This window comes from Lissotriton helveticus, chromosome 6 (genome assembly GCF_964261635.1).
Source record: "Lissotriton helveticus chromosome 6, aLisHel1.1, whole genome shotgun sequence".
Classification (NCBI taxonomy): Eukaryota; Metazoa; Chordata; class Amphibia; order Caudata; family Salamandridae; genus Lissotriton; species Lissotriton helveticus.
In genome coordinates, this window is record NC_136067.1 from 1,656,876,477 (window position 1) to 1,656,895,544 (window position 19,068).

The following is a 19,068-nucleotide window of genomic DNA, read 5'->3' on the forward strand; positions in this document are numbered from 1 at the left end:
GGTGCTCATGGATCTGTCAGTGGCCTTCAACACCGTCGACCACAACTTATTGGTTGAGCGGGTCGAGAGCGCCGGCATCTGGGGCCTCCCACTAAAATGGGTCTCCTCCTTCCTTAACAACTGCCATCAAGCTGTTCGCCTCTCTGATTTCTCCTCGGGTCCCCCAGGGCTCTTCTCTCTCCCCACTCCTCTTTAATCTGTTTATTCTGCCACTGATTTTAGATCTACGGAGGAGAGAAGTAGTCATTTTCAACTACGCTGATGACCTCCAACTTGTTTTTACCATCGACTCGTCACCCTCTGCAATGGAGATCTTTCAGTCTACCATGACCTTCATCAGAAACTGGATGAACCTAAACCAGTTAAAATTAAATCCGGACAATACGGAGCTTGTCCTCACAAGGAAGAGTGTGGCTCAATGGTTAGAGCGGCAGACCCTGATGCAGAGTTCTGGCCAGGGACCAGGGTTCGAATCCCGCCTCGGCGGGGTCTCGGCTCAATTTCCTCAGACCTGTTAATTCTCGCCTCAGTGCCTATTCTATTCACGGGCCCCACGCTGCAACTCTGGGAAATAGCTTACTTAGCCTCCACACCGACCCCAACAGCGCTAAGGATGCCTGGCTTCACCCTGGGGGTGCCCAGGAGTGGACACTTCACAGGGAAAGCCAGGAGGGGTTCCACAGCGGTATGAGTATCAGCGCCAGGAAGCCGAATAGGCGACACCGCAAGGTGACCATCTGTTGACAGTGCGCTCTATAAGTACCAAGACATTTACATTTACAAGGACCTCAGCCAACCCTTGGAACTCCAATTTTTGGCCCCTTCCATGGGTCTTCCACCCTCCCCAGTTAGCGTGGTCAAAAGCCTTGGTGTTAAAATAAGCAGAGATCTTACCCCGAAGACTCAGATTACTTCAGTGGTCTCTTCCTGCTTTTTCCATTTACGCAGGATCCAGAAAATTAGCAGATTTCTTTCTTTTGAGGCCCTTATTCAAGTCACCCTGGCCTTAGTTATGTTACGCATTGATTATGCTAATTCACTCTATGCCGGAATTCCCGCATATCAGCTACAGCGGCTTCAACTGGTGCAGAATCAAGCAGCCAGACTTGTGTAGGGACAACCTAGACCGCACCATGTGAAACCTCTGCTTAAGAGCTTTCATTGGCTTCCGGTGCCCCGCGCTGTCTCTTCAAATTGGGCTGTCTGATCCACAGAGCTCTGTCATCCCACGGGCCAGCTTTAATCCCCAATAGAATTCAGCCCTATGTTCCCCCCCGTGCCCTACGCTCTGCTAGCTCCAATCTCCTGACCCCGCGTTCCTTTAAAAAACATGGTGGACTTCGATTCGCGTTCCTGGCACCCCAGTTCTGGAACTCTCTACCCCTCGAACTACTCCAAATCCATTCCTCAGGAAATCCCTCAAATTGGCCAGGGAGAAAAGCCACGTGCCTTTTCTTCCTGGCTTTCGATTAATGGCTTTCCCGCTGGACATGTTCGTGCATTTTCCACTAAGCGCCAAGAAACCGCTGGTGAACGCACGCTCAATAAATATAATTTATCATATCAATAAATATCATTTATCACACGTGGCTCAACAGACTTTTCAACCAGAATTTGACAGTTTGTTGTCAGAGGATGACTAAGACGCTCCCCCCCCCCCCTTCCCCTCTGAATAGTCTGTGGAGTTCAGTGAAGTCGTCTCAGCCCTTTGAGGCTCTGGGAGGCATTTCACGATGGCTGGGCTATTACGGGAGAGATAATGCTAATTAGCCTACAGAAACTTCAGGCAGTGAAAATTTAACTTTCTAAACGTTACTTTCCCCTTAATATTTATTATACATTTGACTCCTCCATTGAATTGGATTTTTAACTATTAAAAATAGTAGTTTATTTTCGATCTATAAGGTGATCATATACAGATAGAATCATACAAAAACATGTCAAACATACAAATTCATAATAGCATATCAAATACAGATAAAAAACATCATCTCATTACTAGTTATATAACAAAGAATATATGATTATACCACGATTTCAATTACCACGCATGGCTTTACCACGCGAATTTTACATCGCAAGTGGCTTTACCACGCTGGTATTTACAACGTAGGATTTTACAACGCCTAGAAACGTCTTACCTGCACGTCTTTCTCTACGAGCCCTTACTTCCATCCTCCATTGAAACAAGCGTCAAAACACGTATACCAAAATAAAAAAAGGACTGCTTTTTTGACGTACACGGCACGTCTTTGGGGGAGGCTCTTTCCTTTTTCTTTTAAATTTATGTTCGTTTATTTTTTTAAAGTAACCTGCTTGTTATTTTTGGGGGGGGAGACCCCCCCCAGCCCCCCTCCGAGCCCCCACCCCCCCCTGCCCCCCAAACCCACGCAGAACGACTTGAAGGAATACCACGTCTCCCCCCCAGCCCGTGGTAAAGACGTCGTGGAAGGCACCCTGCGTGGAAGGCACCCTGCGTGGTAAGTGTCACGTGGTAAACGTTAGTAGTGGTAATGCCTTCGTGGTAAATGATGTTTCCCTATAACAAACTCTGTGAAACATTAAAACATACGATTAAGAGGACGTCGATCAGTTCTATGAAAGAGATCAGATAAGAGTATGTTACAAATATAAGAAATCTTTAAAACATGATAAAATTTGATTAATCATGGGCCACAAAATTAAATACCAATCAAAAAGGGACCTAGGGTCCACTTCCCCAGAGTTGGACCTATTTCCATTGCACGTGCTCAGTCCAAATTTTGTCGTTCTCCACCATGCATAAAGCAAGTATCTGGTTAATGTAAAGACTAGCCACCTAGTTGTGTCTGATGTAAAAACATGCAGTGCATTTTTGGGGCGTGAGAAGGATAACGCGTGTCCAGGTTTTCCTTAGCTTTACATAAAACGGACAAAAAAATATAAAATGCTCTCGTTTTTCAGGGCTAGCATTACATAAGGGTCATAGCGAATAACTAATAAAAATAGTTATTTAATAATTTTTCTAGCTAGTCCCTTTCCCAAGATACAGTATTAGTATGTTAATCTGTACTTTGGCTTTCTACGTAGGATAGCTAGGCCTGCCACACTGAAAATAGGGCCTTTGGGGTCATGGATTAGCCAATTTCTCCATGTCTTAGGGTTCAAAGCACAAACACAGCAGTGCTCCAGTATACAGCATCTAAAAAAAATTGGGGTCCAGAAAAGAAGAAAAATCGTGGGTGGCCACCCAGAAAAGGTCGATTTCCTACACAAGACAAGTCCATGAATGAGATTTGCTGTTTGAGCGCCCGATTCACAAATGTTTTGTGTGCCTACGTTTGCCTTGTGTGCTGTAAAAACATCAAGAATAATTGCGAATCCCATTCTAGAAACAAGAGTGGTGTCATTTTGCCGTCTTCTGTTGGTTTTTTCCACATGGCAATTTTTCTAGTGTGATTGAATTTCTTTGTAAATATATCTGCTCACAGAGGAAAGTTTGATTGTTCCAAGGTGTGTGTAAGAGGTGGTGGTGCTGACTTGCAAGACACACAAACTTGCACGTTTGTATACTAACATACACTTTTTACAAGTAGTATCTGACTCTGAAAACCCTTGGAGATTTTGAACCTGATTTGGCATTCAACGAGGATAGAAAATCCACCATGAGGGGTTTTCACAAATGAGGTCCAAATAACTGTTAGTTGCTGCAGAATTCGATATATTGGATGATTAATAGACAGGAAATATTACTACTTATTATATCTAAAGCAATTAATGAATATTTACTCACGTTTTGAGTGTTCATATCGCTCAATATTCAGTGTCCTGAAATTGGTCAGCCAGGGGTGGCCTGTAAAGACATTATAAGAGCCTTTAACAGCCTCAGTGCTCTCCCTTGATCCTCACCTTCGTAGAGTGCCCTTAGAAACAGGAAGTTCGTTGTTTCTCCTCGCTTCCCCCTTTCCTATGTATCCATTGATTTGATGATTCTCATTTTGGGGTAAAGGCCTGTTGATTTTTCCTCCTTGAATTTTTTTTCTATAGGCTAACATCCTTTGACCCTGCCCACCAAAAAAGGAAGGCCCCTCTTCTCCTTCTCCATGTATCTTATATCCATGGGCATGTTCTTCCCCCTCTTAGCGGTGCACCCATCCCCTAGCAATCTCCTCTTCCTCAGCAGCTGGTGTGCAAGGAATGTCTGATTCTCCTCAGCCTCTCCAGTCCGCAAGGAGTACCCTAAAGCCATCTGTTGTCATTCTTTTTGTGCTTGTTCTGAATACTTTTTGTCTATTCCTGCTTCCTCCTCTGGCCTCCCCACAAAGGCACCTTGGAGTCTGGCTAGCTTGGAGACCGTCGTCAAAGGCCAAGTTAGCGGTGCTGCTTTTTTCAGGAAACACATTCCAGAAAGCACTTTTTTCCCCACTCCCTGGCCTGTCACATCCTGGGCCTGGCAGTACTCTACATGAAGTCTGGACAGCTGTAATTTGCTGTCTAGGCCCACTGGTGCATCTTCTCTCTGGCAATGTGACCCTGCCAGTTTACACAATTTAATTATGATGGGAATTCAGTCAGAGCATTCTACTCCAGTCTGCATTTCTGATATTTAGGCCCACTGGTGCATCTTCTCTCTGGTAATGTGAGCCTGCCAGTTTACACAGCTGTGTTGTGATTGAAATTCAGTCAGAGGATTGTACTCCAGTTTGTATTTCTTGCAGACATTATTTAAAGGACTTTACAGTTTCACCTACCGCTAAATCGTGGCCCTTAGTCATGAAGGAGCACATACGCTTTCAAGGAAGGAATGGTGGCTGAAGGTTCCTTCATAGTTTTTGGTGGAGCACAGGCATGGGATGCTGCAAAGGGTAGCATATGTTCACCACGGAGAAACACAATTAACAAGTTCCATTCTTTAAATATGCCTTCGCATTCGAATTCTGTCTAGAGGTTGACAGTACATTCTGTGCTTATACATGCAGTTTCTTCAGGGAATCTGTGGCAGACTCAACTTTCCAGAAGTATTCCTGGAATTCTCTAACCGTTTCTGAAAAGTCAGAAATGCGCTCAAAGCTTAGGTGTTAACTTCAATAGTATGTTCTGACTTATTGCAAACAATTTTTATAAAATGGGAACTGAGTTTCTCAATTCATACTCTGGGATTGAGTGCAAAGGCCAGAACGTGAAATTTCATTGAAACTATTTTTTAGAATCCTAGCTAAAAATGCCTCAATGGAGGCGTCTAAATGAGCATGGATAGAGATAGTCCTTCATTTCTCTTTACAAGCAAATGTATTCAGTAAGAATTGTTTCACAATCACAAATACAGCTCGTAGCAGACCCCATTGGACAAATGCCCCCCTAAAAATGTAGAATCTGAATGGTAAGCCAGAATGCGGCAGCCAGAGTATTGCTAGATCTCCCCAAGCGTCACCCGACATCTAACGCCATTCGACAACTCCATTGGCTCCTGGTTAGGCAAAGGGGCCAATTCAAGGCCCTTTGTCTAGTCCATAAATCCCTCAATGGAAGGGGGGCGGAGGAAATGACAAACCTTTTTCCTCGTTATGTGCCCTCCCGCACTGGGTAGTCTGGGCCTGATATGCTTGCCTAGAACAAAGAGTCCGATGGGGTGGAAAGTCTTTTTCCTACCAGGCAGCGAACCTATGGAACACCGTGCCCTCTGTGCTACGCTTTGATACAAACAAGACCCGATTTAGGAAAGCTTTGAAAACCTGGCTTTTTTCCATGGTCTAATTGGTAGTCCCGTCATCTTCCTCCTACAGCGCCAAGACGCCTCGGCATAAGTGCGCTTAATTAATAATTCAGTCAGTCAGGTAAAGCTTACCCATAATAAAAGATGTGAACATTTGAGCCATGGTTGACCCAAAAATCTAAACACTCAGTTATGAAAGTGTGTTTGGGGCTCAAAATATAAATGTTAATATTCAGTTTCGGCCTCACTAAACCACTATTGGCAAAGCTAGTAGGTCTTGCATATGAGAGTGCTATTGGCTTTGTCAATGCCTTTTGGCCATGTTGTACAGAAACTTAGCGGCTGTACAGCATGGCTGAAAGTTTGGGAAAAAAGTGATATGATACGGCATAGCTCTTTTTTTTATTTCGTTGGGCCAAGCAACACAACGTGGGAGGGGTACATGGAAAACACAATGCGCCAGATGGTGGGAGGGAAAGGGTAAGCGGCGCTGCTCAGGAGGGAGATGGGAGGGATGGTAGAAGCAACACAACATGGGAGGGGTTGTAAAGGGCAGGAGAAGGAACGCAGGAGGTGAGTGGCCGGAATGGGGCAATAGAAACGAAGCACGAGGGGTAAGGGCAAGCAACAACGACTGGGTAAACCAAGCAAGCAACGACGAATGAAGAGCAGTGGAAGTACACACTGGAACAAGGAAGCAGTACATGGGGTGGAACAAACACACAAAGAGGAAGTGAAGCTGGCACATGCTGACCAAGGAGAAGCAAACAGTTGAGAGTGACTATGAAGCCAACCAATGGTAAACAAGGGCTCAAACCCCCCATGAGCTCACCAAGGGCCAGATGTAGGTAAATCAGATTTACCGATTCATAAATACCGAATTTTACCGATTTGGTATTCATGAATCGGTAAATCTGATGTAGGTAATTATTCGGTAACAAATACCGAATCGGTAGGATTCGGGATTTACTGATTCGGTAATTACCGAATCTGTATTTGCCATTGATTCCTATGGGCCTTGAAGCCCATAGGAATCAATGGCAAATACTGATTCGGTAATTACCGAATCGGTAAAAATACCGAATTGCCAAGGGGGACAGGGTGTCCCTTTGACACCCTGTTGCACCCCTGTTTCTGGCTTGTGTGCCATATGACACACATACATGCCCTTAGGGCATGTCTGTGTGCCACATGGCACAGGTGTACATGCACAGATGTGCATGTACACAGGAATTCGTTATTTACCATGCGGTTTTTTACAGATTCTGTAAATTTACCGAATCGGTAAATTTACCGATTCTGTAAATCAAAGGCCCCATACATTACAAAACTCAAATACCGGTCGGTAACGGCCGAAATCGGCCGAAATCGGCCGTTACCGATCGGTATTTGGTCTCCTACATCTGGCCCCAAATGTTGTGCAAGAGTTTCAAGCCTCCTTTTGGAGGGTTATCCCAAAACCTTTTGCCTTTCTTTTGAAATGTTCCTGACCTATTTTTGTTGGCTTTATGACTCTGGGCACTTTACCACTGCTGATCAGTGGTCAAGTGCCTGCGTTCTCTCCTTTAAACTTGGTATGATTGGTCTACACCTGCTTGTTATATTTAATTTACATGCAAGTCCCTTGTACAGTGGTATAACATATATACCCAGGACCTTCAGCGGTGCTTGCTCCGCCCACAGAAGTAGCCTTTCAAACCTGTCTCAGCACTCTACCACTGCTGAGCCTGCATGTGCAGTTTACTGCCACCATGCCATGCCATTTAACATTACTTGCCAAGTGTGGAACTTACCTTTTACTACATATAGGTCACTCCTTAGGTAGGCCCCAAGTAGCCCTATGGGTTGGGTGCTGTTAAGGTAAAAGGTAGGACATGTGCTTTTGCTGTGTGGCATGTCCTGGTAGTGACAAACAGCCTATTTGGTTTCTAAATGCTGTGAGGCTGCTCCTCCCATAGGTTTGCATTGGGAATTCCCTGATTTGTGGTTCAGTGGGTATTTCTGATAGGAATGGAGTAGTGTTGCCATGTTTGGTATGTTTGGAATAGTGGTGATAAATCCTGCTTCTTGATGAAAGCAGATTTTTTTATTACTATTTTAGAAATGCCACTCTTAGAAGTGGGCATTTCTATGTGGTTATGACTCTTTGTAGTTTACAGCCTGACTCTAATCAATGTCTGGTTTAGACTGACATTCACTCTAGACAGTCACAAAGAGAGCTGAGGTGTGCCCGCATATCCAAATAGTTCTTCCTGAGCTAGAGCGGTGGAATGAGTTGTCACTGCCACCTGAATAGGGCTGTGCCTGCCTTTCACAATGCTGTCTCTGCCACCCGTAGTGTGTCTGAAGTCGGAGCTGGAGATTGAATGGAGATGTTGTGCACTTCTAATGTTTGTATTGAAGTTACCTCTGCATCAAAGACATTATGAATGGGCGTGGTCAAGGCGGCGATGTAAACGGGCGCACCTCGAGTGAGCTCCGCTGCCCTGCTGCCTTCATAAGCTTTCTGGAGCGATATTCGGGGGGGGCTACTTGGGGGACCCCGTCTCCTACCTGAGCCCTGGACGCGGGGCGTCCCTCGGTGCAGCAGCCTTGGTGAGGGGGACACAGCTGAGGACGTCCGAGGCCTTGGCGCTCAGCTGCCGGCGCACTGCCGCCATTTCTCCGCCGCGTCTGGCGGCCGGGGCCTTGATCTCGCATCCCCTGCGGGCGGCCCGCAGCGCTGAGGGGGTGACCGGAGCCTCCAGCGGACCCGCAGTGGTGCCTCACTACGCGCGGACTGCGCGCGACGTGACCAGCGGAGAGGGAGGACGGAGCTGCCGGCGTCGGGGAGACCCCCGGGCGGGGGTGTGGAGGACACTCGGCTGCCGGCCCTACGAGATGCCCCGGCTTTGGAGGAGGCGCAGGGCCGCGCTCGCCGCGGGAAAGCCGCTGACTGCCTCACGGCCTGGGGACCCAGCCAAAAAGATCACGGGCTGCCGCGGGGGCGCCCTGGCACCCTGATCCCTCCACGGCCCCCTTCTGCCTGCTGTCTGATGCCCCGGCGGCACCTTGGGCTACTTCATCGCGGCTAGGCTCGCCGCAAGTGCTGTCCGCCATTTCGTGTCCCCGGACGGCGTCACGGCCGCCATCTTCCCTGCTTCCACCGGCACCGCTGGCCCAGGTGCCCGACTCAGCTGCCCGTTGGGGCTCCCGGTGGGTGCGACGGAGCCCCGCTTTGAGGGGTGCTCGCTAGCCACTGCCCGGCCCTGCTGCCCTTGCCTGGGCGCCCACGCTGGACCAGATTCGCCACCCCCCCCCCGCCTCAGAGAGGACCTCGGAGGAGTCGACGCTGCCTGGGCGGCTGAAGAGGCGGCCCACGCGCCTCTCCCCCTACCGGTGGGCCCCCTGCCTGGGGAAAACTCTGCTCTCGGCTGACTGGACGAGCTGCCCCCTCCGCAGGTGCCCGCACCCCCGCAGCCTGGTCCCGGGAAGAACTGACTGGAGCCGCGTGAGTACCCCCCTATATACACTGGGGCCCTGGGGTGAACTGTACGCTGTCTCTTTGCCCCCCCCCCCGTGGGGTGCGAAAGTGGTGGGGGAGCGGAGCGCACCTTGGCTGTCCCCGTGGGAGACTGCCACATGCCGCGGGGGTGAGGAGTGACGCGCCCTTGGCTTGAGGGGGGTGCTGGCCCCCTTAGCGACCCACTCACGCGTAGGAGCCGCTGTGTGGCCCGCTAAGGTCACGGGCCCCGACCTATCTCCTGGGTGAAGCGGTCCTGCATGTGAGTAGGAGCACGAGAGGGGAGGAGACTACTGGTGGCCTACGGGACCGTCCCCAAGCTACTGCAGCACCATAGAGGACCCGCGCCCATTGAGACGGGCGACTCTCCGGGTGGCTGGACCCTGCGCTCCGGACTGATCATGACGCGCGGCAGAGGGGGCAAGGCGGACTCGGCGGCGGCGTCCAAGGACACATCGGTGGTTGCTATGTGGGGCAAAGCGGGAGTATCAGCGCCGACGGAGGAGACGCCGCCACCTCTTACTTCCTCCCCCCCGGTGACCCAGGCCTTCATGTCATCCTTCATGGCGGACCTAAAATCGGAGATAGGGTCCCTGAGGTCGGAGGTGCACTCGTGCGTCAAGGAGCTGCGCAAGGAAGTGACCGAGCTGGGAGACAGGGTTGACGGGCTCGAGAAAACCGTCGATACGCGCACGGAAGATATGGAGCAGCTGTGGCAGAGAGTCGCAGCCCTGGAGGAGCAAAACATCGAGCTCCAGATCAAGCAAGAGGACCTAGAGAATAGGGGGCGCCACAACAACCTCCGTATCCGGGGCGTGCCACTCGGGGAAGAAGGGACGGACACCATGGCCTATGTGGCCCTACTACTACACGAGGTGTGGGGCAATGAAGACGCCCCCCCACCACTCCTGGACCGTGCCCATCGGATCTTCGGTGCGGGAGGTCGGTCGGGCCTCCTCCCGGACAATATCACCCGAGTGCATTACTTCACGGAGAAAGAGGCCATACTGAAAGCGGCGAGGGACAAGCCAGACCTACGCTATGGAGGACACAAGATCCAAATCTTTCAAGACTTGGCCCCCAACACGCTGCACAGAAGGAAGGTCTTCCGCCCGGTGACAGAGAAGCTGCGGGCCCTCGACATACCCTACCAGTGGGGTCATCCCTTCGCTCTCATCTTTCGCTGGGAGGACAAGCGCAGGACCATCCGCTCCTACCGCGAGGCGGCACAACTGATTGGACTCTCGGAATCCCCGGAGCGCAGCCCCTCCCGCCCCAAGCGCCAAGAGAGAATCCCGGCCCGACCGGACTGGACCACGGTGACTCGCCGTCGCCGAACACCCCCAGTGGATGCCTGCTCCACATCACAGGCCAAGCGAGATATCATAGAACACATTCGCTACCTTGAAGATGACCGCGAGGGGCAACCTACGAAGCCCCGCACTCGGTAGCCTGCAGAGGACCGACTCTCGACATTCGATACTCAATGGCCAGCGAGGAAAACACCGCCCCACCTCCTGAAGTTGTACTGATCAATTGTCGTGGCTCGGCGCTCCCTGAAAGACATTAAGACGATCCCCTCACTACGGTGCCCCTATGTGACTGCACTCCCAGGCACCACAGGCGGAGAGCGCTCCCTGAATTGAACCTGCCACCCCAAGGAGTGAGGCCGACTGGACACTGGTGGAGGCCTCAATGAGTTTCTGGCGGGAGCGGGGGCTGCGGAGGAGCGGCCTGGGGTGCAGCTGCTCTCCTGGAGGGGATCGTGAGGATCGGTCCCGGTGGACCCACAGTCCGGGAGTGCTCTCCTCACCGTTGGGACCTGGCGCCTCAGAGCCGATCGATGTGACCCGACTACCTTTGCGCTGAATTTGTGGTAGCGACCCCCAGAATCCGCCCTGGGCAGCGGGGCAACCGAGACCCACCCTTCTAGCAGAACACCCCCCTTACTGTCCCTTAGGAAGTGACATTCCTGAGTCCATCCAAACCCTCGGGTAGAGGATGCCCGGAACCTGGGACACTGTTCTACGGCCACGTTGGCCTGTTGTGGTTATATACCCTCTACGTACCTTTTCTTCTCCTACTTGTACTATTTTTCCTACTTCTCGTCTGAGCCTTTTCTGTACTAGACCCCTTCTCTCCTGGTTTAGAGTGGTGATTCGGAGATTTTCAGGGATGTCTGTGCAACTGCGGTGGGATGGGAGGGTTGAACCCCTCCGCTCTGCGGGGTGGGAAATGCTGGTTGACGGGGCGGCTCTAATCCCCTTAGTGCCATGGCGGTGAACGTTCCTAAACCCCTACAAGTCCTGACGCTTAATGTCAGAGGCCTTAATTCCCCCAACAAGCGAAATAAGGTATGGCGCAACATTCTCCATCACTCCCCTGACATTGTCTTCCTCCAGGAGACGCATCTTTTGCGGGGGGACTCTAGACGCATGGCACATCCTAGGTACCCCACACAATTCTGGGCCTCGGCTGACACTAAAACGGCGGGGGTGGCGATACTGTGCAGGGCTGGCTTTAGGCAGGGATCCACCAAACCCTACAAGAGTGGCGACGGACGCTTCCTTCGGGCCACGGTACAGGTGGGAGGGATGCAGTTCACGCTAGGCAATGTATATGCACCCAACCAGTCGCAAGATAAATATCTCCAGTCGCTCCTGCGGGAACATTTTCGGACCAGTGAACCGCGCACAATACTAGGCGGGGATTTTAATCTAGTATGGGACCCGGACATAGACCGCGGGGACAATGCGTTTAGCGGCACGGGCGCGATGTCAGCCACGCTAAGGGAGCAGATTACGGACCTAGGACTCGTCGATGCGTGGCGATACCACAACCCCGGGATACGCGACTACACCATCTACTCGCACTCCCACCGCACCTACTCGTGCATCGACTACTTCTTTATCTCTCTAGACCTGATGCGGGACACGCTGAAGGTTGCTGTATCGGATATCTCGCTGTCGGACCATGCACACGGCGAACTGACTCTCCAAGATCCACTGGCGCAAACCCCCCGGGAGCGCAGGTGGACCCTCCCACCGAGCGTCCTTCGAGACCCGGAGGATGTTAACAACATCCGAGAAGCCATAGACTCGTACTTCGCTATCAACGATATCTCGGAAACACCGTTCCCGGTAGTGTGGGATGCCTTTAAAGCCACCATACGGGGTCACATTACCTCCCTGGCGATAGCGAGAGGCAGGGCGGCCTATAAGCTGGAGGCTGACCTAACGGGCGAGATAAAGCGGGCGGAGACGCTGGACAAGGACCGACCTTTCCTGGCGTCCAGACGGAAGTTGGCGAACCTTAGGGGACAACTTCGCCTCCTGCGCACCAACAAGGCGGAACACTCCCTACTAGCGCTCAAACAAAAATACTACGAGGGGGGAGACAAGGTGGGACGTCTGCTGGCGGGACGACTGAGGGCGAGAGCAGCCAGAGCCCATATTGCTACTGTACGACGCCAGGATGGTACTAGTGCCGTCACTGAAAGAGCCAAACAGGATGCCTTTGTAGCCTACTACACCTCCCTGTACGCGAACGACTCCACGTCGGTGGAATCGCGAGCGGCTGTCCTCGCTGAATACGAGGGGACTCCGTTGTCACCGGTATGCGCGATGGAACTGGAGGAGCCCATCCTGGAGGACGAGGTCTCAGCGGCTCTCAAAGATCTCCCCGCCGGGAAAACCCCGGGGCCAGATGGCTTGCCACTGACCTTCTACCGAATCTTCCAGGCTCAACTTCGCCCTCATTTGCTGAGGCTGTTCTACTCTTTCTCAGACACATCTGGTCCGTCCCCTGATATGGGAATGGCGGAGATCGCGTTGATACCGAAGCCGGGGAAGGACCCTGCGCTCTGTCCCTCCTACCGCCCCATCGCCCTCCTAAACACCGACCTGAAGATCTATACCAAGATACTGGCCAAGCGACTTGACCCTTACATGCCGGGACTGGTGAACCCGGACCAGGTGGGGTTCATCCGGGACCGACAGGGGGCCGATAATGTACACAGACTGGCACACTTGGTGGGCAAGGTGCGGCACTGGGACATTCCGGCCTGCCTTCTCTCGCTTGACGCGGAGAAGGCCTTTGACCGGGTGGACTGGGCCTTCCGGAGAGAGGTCCTCCAGAAACTAGGTCTAGGCCCCAAAATGATAGCGAGTATCATGGCCCCATACCTTGGGCCACAGGCCAGAATCAGGGTGAATGGTCAATTAACATCACCGCTGGCGATACACAGAGGCACGAGGCAGGGGTGCCCACTCTCGCCGCTCCTGTTCGCCCTCGCAGTAGAACCCCTTGCGGCACTGATAAGACGCGACCCTAGAATACATGGAATCGCCCATGGGGGGAGGGACAACAAGGTGGCGTTATTCGCGGACGATCTGATCCTCACCCTCACCCTCACACACCCTCGAGAATCCCTCCCAGCAGTCCATGAGGTGCTTTGCCTATTTGAACAAGCGTCGGGCCTTAAAATAAATCACACTAAATCTTGGGCGCTCAACCTCACAGTACCTGCGGCGGATATCCCACTCCTGAAGAAGGCTGTGCCCTATCAATGGGCGGAAAGCCATATCAGGTATTTGGGCCTTACTCTCACCCCCCACCTAGACTCCTGGTCCTCGGTGAACTGGACGGAGTGTCGCGAAGCGGTGTTAGAGGACCTTCGGAAGTGGAAGCCCCTGATGATCTCATGGCTGAGACGCCTTAATGCGGTCAAGATGTCGATCCTCCCTAGAATTTTATACCTGTTCCAATGCCTACCCACTCCTATCCCGCTCCACTGCATTCGGAGCCTTCAACGCGAGCTCACGTCCTTTATCTGGGGCGGAAAGCGCCCCCGATTTTCGCAGAAGGTTCTCATGGAACCGAGGGACAGAGGCGGCCTGGCGTTTCCCAACTTGGTGCACTATTACTGGGCCGCACATCTCCGCTTCGTGGTAGAGTGGGGCGCACGTGAAAGCGACAAGCACTGGTTCCACATGGACCGAGCAGTCACAGGACGTACCATATGGGATCTGCCCTGGCTCCCGCGGGCGGCACGCTCCAGAAGTGCATACCTCGCGGTCCCCACAAGAACAGTTCTAGACATCTGGGATAGCATAGCCGTGTCTAGAGGTCTCACCACGTTCCCATCCCCACACACCCCGATAGCGGGGAACCCGCAGTTTCCCCCGGCCCATCAATCTCGGGCGTTTGACAAATGGACACAAGGGGACTGCAGAGTAGTTGGAGACCTTTTCCTTGGGGGCTCGCCCAAGACTTGGAAGGACTGCAGGGAGGAATTTAGGGTGCCTAAGACGGCTAGCTTACAGCATGCCCAGCTGCGCCACTGGACCGCGAGCGACGACATGTATCAAGCGGCCACCCGGGCATTTACGCCCTTTGAGAAGTTGGCACGCTCCCTTGGGGGGCTGAGGAGGCTAATTTCGCAAATATACTACATACTGCAGCACCCTACGTCGGCGCCTGCACATCCCTATCAGAGACAATGGCAATTGGCGACGGAAACCGACATCGACCTCCCCCAATGGCACAGACTGTGGAGGGATATACCCAAGGTGTACCGCAGCATCCCGCAGAGGGAAAACGCCTATAAACTGCTCACACAATGGTACTACACTCCTCTGCGACTTAGCAAAATGTTTCCCACCGCTTCGCCGACGTGCTGGAGATGTGATTCTGCGACTGGTGACTTTGTGCATATATGGTGGACGTGTCCGACCCTGACTGTTTTCTGGAAGGGGGTGCTTAGCCACATCAAAGGGGTGCTGGGGTTTCCCCTGCCTGAGGAAGTGAGCACGATCCTCCTCGGCATCTATCCTACCGCGCTCAAGGCTCTTACCCGCAGCGATTGGATCCTTACGCTCCAAATGCTGCGTGCAGCTAAACAGCTCATCGCCATATACTGGAAGCGAGCAGAGGCGCCGCCCATAGCTTCCTGGTTTGTGCGCCTTTGGCAGGTCCTGGCGATGGAGCTACTCACAGCAAGGTTGCAGGCGCGGGATACGCGATTCAAGGCGGTTTGGGAACCCTTAGTGCGTCACCTCTGCTCTACAGAATACGCGCGACATATGCCCCCTAGACTCCGCGCGCTACACCTCTTCGAGGATACCATTGTTCCTGCGGACCCGGCCAGGCTGTGTCCTTGATCACCATGCACACTATAGATGATGCTAATGCTACCACGCACGACTCCCTACACTTCACTCATCACCAGACTGCGCGTATCCATCACCCTCTCTCTCTTTCTCTGCCTACCCTCAGGCTCCTTCGTCCCTCCTACTTCCTTCTCTCCCACTTGCCGCTCTGGCCCTCGTCTCTCTACGAGACAGTTGTGCCCTGTTGGGCAGTCTACGACAGCTGGGCTAGTTTCACGCCCCACGCCTTCTTCGCAAAAGCGGATATACTCTCACGTGTGACAATTTTCTGTGCTATGCCCCCTTAAGCCACGCAGCCGGCCCTCCTTAGAGGGTTGTAGGCAAGGCGCTGTGTTGCAACCCCTTCCCCGTTCACGCTGGCACTACAACACGAGAGTTATCATCTACGCGGCCGGCCTCGGCACGAGGTTGTAGGCTTAACGCTGTGTTCAAAAATAAAACAGATTTGAACTAAAGACATTATGAATATAAGTACAGCGGCTCTGACCCCATTATTTCACGTGTGGGACTGGTAACCAGACGCTGCTGGCTTTTCAGACCTAGATAGAAGGAACTGTTAAGCTGCCAGGAGGAACCGCCATTGAACTCGCTTGTCTGTTGTACTGATCTGTGGTCTGTTGGACTGAAAGGACTGCCGCGTCTCTACAAGTACTCTGTTTGCTAGCCCACTGCATCTGTTCCTGCTTGGTGCCTTTAATATTTTGTATGTAGCCCTCATTGAAACTGATCCCTGCGAGTTGGGGATGCTCACGAGTTGCATGTAGCAGTCTCGTAGACGTGACTCGTGAGCATCCCCAACTCGCAGGAATCTGTTCCAATTGCATGGACTATGCGCTGAGGGCTACATACAAAATATTAAAGTTCCATCCTCGGGCAGATTGATCGCTGCAGCAACCCCATAGCTCATGAATTAATATTTTCAAATCAGATCACAAACGGCTCTACCTCTGAATGATTTTGAGGTTTTAGACAAGTTGGATTCAACACCATCCCAGGTGGATTATGTACCTAAATATTACTGGGAAGTCTCCCTGAATCATTTAGATTACCGGTTGGTCTCGGGCACCCTTTAAGGCAGCAGAAGGACATTAATTGTCCACATTTACTTGGCTGTCCTTACCTTTGTTACCTTGTCCTGAAGAAGACCCACCATGACGCTTTCTTAAATCATGCATATGTCCGGGTCGAAACGTCCGCATTAGTTTATGGTCTATTTCCATCAGGTCTTCTGGTTTCAAAGTAGCAAGCAACTATGCACTCTACCAAAGACCCTTGATTCCCCGCTATACTGGCCGTATTAATAATTGTATAAATTGTAAATACAGTATATGTCTTTGTCTCACCCATGTGTAAATGACGCTTATTTCACCCATGTCACTGAGCACTTTTTTCACTGTATTTGTCACTCCATTTTGTATTGAATTGTTGACAGCCTCATAAAAAAAATGGATAAAAAATTTAAAAAAAAAATAAAAAAAATGGATAAAGACTATTTCTCAGAACAAAAAGTAAATACTTTTGACTGAGCGTGAATGGTTTGTCTCCTCTGTTCCAGCTTAACTTCTCAAGTACTTTTAGAACAATGGCATTTTTCTGATCTTAGCCCTGTGTGCCTGCAGCCTGTCACCAGTACACGTCTGCGGCGGGTGTCAGCTGGACTTTGTGCATTCCCTCTAGACAGCCACACACAAAGGGAGCTTGGGTGTGACTTGGTGGGGCACCCTGACAGGATGAGAGGGATGAGCTGGGTACAGCCTCATACTAAATCCTGAATAGGTTGTGTCCTGTCCCCTTCACAAAGGACTGCAGACCCCCGTGTACTGAGTCTGGAGCCAGGGCTGGGAGTGAGGATCTCTGAGCACTCCAAAGCCATTCTTTGAAGTCTCCCTCCACTTAAAAGGCTCAACTCGGTATACGAACTGGACTTCAGACACAACCACTTTGGTACACTACTGGACCTGTGAACACTGGCTGGAGGAAGGACTGCTGTGCTGCTTAAGGACTGCCAGTCTTCTGGGTTGCAGCTATGGAAGAACTGGTTTTCTACTGTGCTGACCTGCTGCCTGCTACCCTCTGGTCTGACTGAGAAGGACTGGACCCACATCACTTGAACCCAGAGTGACTCCAAGGGCTTGCCAACATGTCCCCTGTTCTGAGGTCTCAGCAACATCAAAGACTCCATTCACCGTGCTACAGCACCTGGACTCTTCCATCTTAGAGTCTTGCCCTGTCCAGTGGTGCAAACCCAGTCTGGGTCCTTTGAAGTGAGTATAAAGTGCTCCTTCAGCAAAAACCACTGCATAGACACTGTTGTGCCGCACTGAACCAGCGCATCTCTCTTGATGACTACACATCACCACAGGTTTGAGGATCAACTGCATCGCAACGCCAGCTGGATGTTGCCTCCATTCCTGATGCATCTTCGACTATGCGCTGCTCAGAACCGAAGCATTGCTTCCTTTCAAAGCATCGACGCATCGCCTCCTCTGCTCCCCGCATTGCTCTTGTCATCTCATCGATGCAAAACAAGGTACCATGCAGCGAGCCAAGGCTGGTCCCTGTATCTGACCTGAACTTTAGGATTTGACCTGGTCTAGCGTGACCAGATAGCCTTGGTTGGCACTTTATGCTTTTAAGCACTAGATTTTTGTTTATTCTTTCAAAATTCATTACTCCGGTTCTACTTATTAGATTTTTGTCGTTATGTTTGTTTTATTCACACAAATGTACGTTTCTAACCTGGTGTGGGGTCTTTTTGTGTTACTGTTTGAAGTGCTGCACAAATACTTCACAGATTGTCTCTTAAATTAAGCCTGACCTCTCTGTGCCACGCTACCAGAGTGTGATCACAGGCTAATATAGGGTGTGTTGTTGATTTACGCTGACTAGGGTTGTGACTCCTGCTTGTACAGGGTGCATAGCTCTGCCAACCAGAAACCCAAATTCCGACCACTTATTTTTACGTTACCAGTGTTTATGAAGTCGACGTGTAAAAACACTTCAAATATGAACTTGATTTTTAAGGGCTAATCTTTTAACTCGATTTGTTTACCTGCCAACATCGAGTTTTATATTACAATCTTAAAATAGATTTTATTCCTATTAATTTTATTACCAAATGTATGCTGTTCCTTCGTCGCTATTTGGATATCATGTCTCTAAAACACATTAATTGACAGGGATGGTCATTCACTGCTGGAAACGTGTTCACTCGTTTCGTAAGAATTTAATATTGTGTAATACTTCCTCTTCAAAGTTACTTTGAAATTTAAATTGTATGACTTGTATCCCCTCCTTTAAGAATATATGTATATTTAGTGTACATTATTAGCCACGCTTGTAACTTGAATTTCGGTGACAAAGCATTCTATTACTGCTTTTATGTTTTTTAATTTGATGATTAGAAGACCTTCACGACAGGCTCTAAAGTCTAGAATATTCGATCGAAATGAGTATGTTCAATTTGTGAAAATACTAAATCACATTATTTATGTTGCAGTGCCCTGTGCCAGCGTGCCATGGACGACAATTTACTCCTAACAGAAGCTCACCTCTCACCACTACTGTTGACTGGCAATCTATCAAGTAAGCAGCATCTAAATTTAGAAACTTAATCAGCATATAAATGTGATAGTTTGGAGTAGGCACACACCATTCAATGGTTATAATTGTGTATTCTATTTTACCCCCACGCCTGTAATAAA

General features: G+C 50.7%; 1 protein-coding gene across 4 annotated transcripts in view; it reads left to right on the top strand.

Annotated features, from left to right (window-relative positions):
* Nucleotides 1–19,068, top strand: part of MCM8 (minichromosome maintenance 8 homologous recombination repair factor) — a 444,398-nt gene that overhangs the window by 100,533 nt on the left and 324,797 nt on the right. For all 4 annotated transcript variants that reach the window (XM_078649515.1, XM_078649512.1, XM_078649513.1 and 1 more), the window contains exon 8: nt 18,864–18,949. In XM_078649515.1, the coding sequence (XP_078505641.1) occupies nt 18,864–18,949 (86 nt within the window). The remainder of the gene's footprint in view (nt 1–18,863; nt 18,950–19,068) is intronic.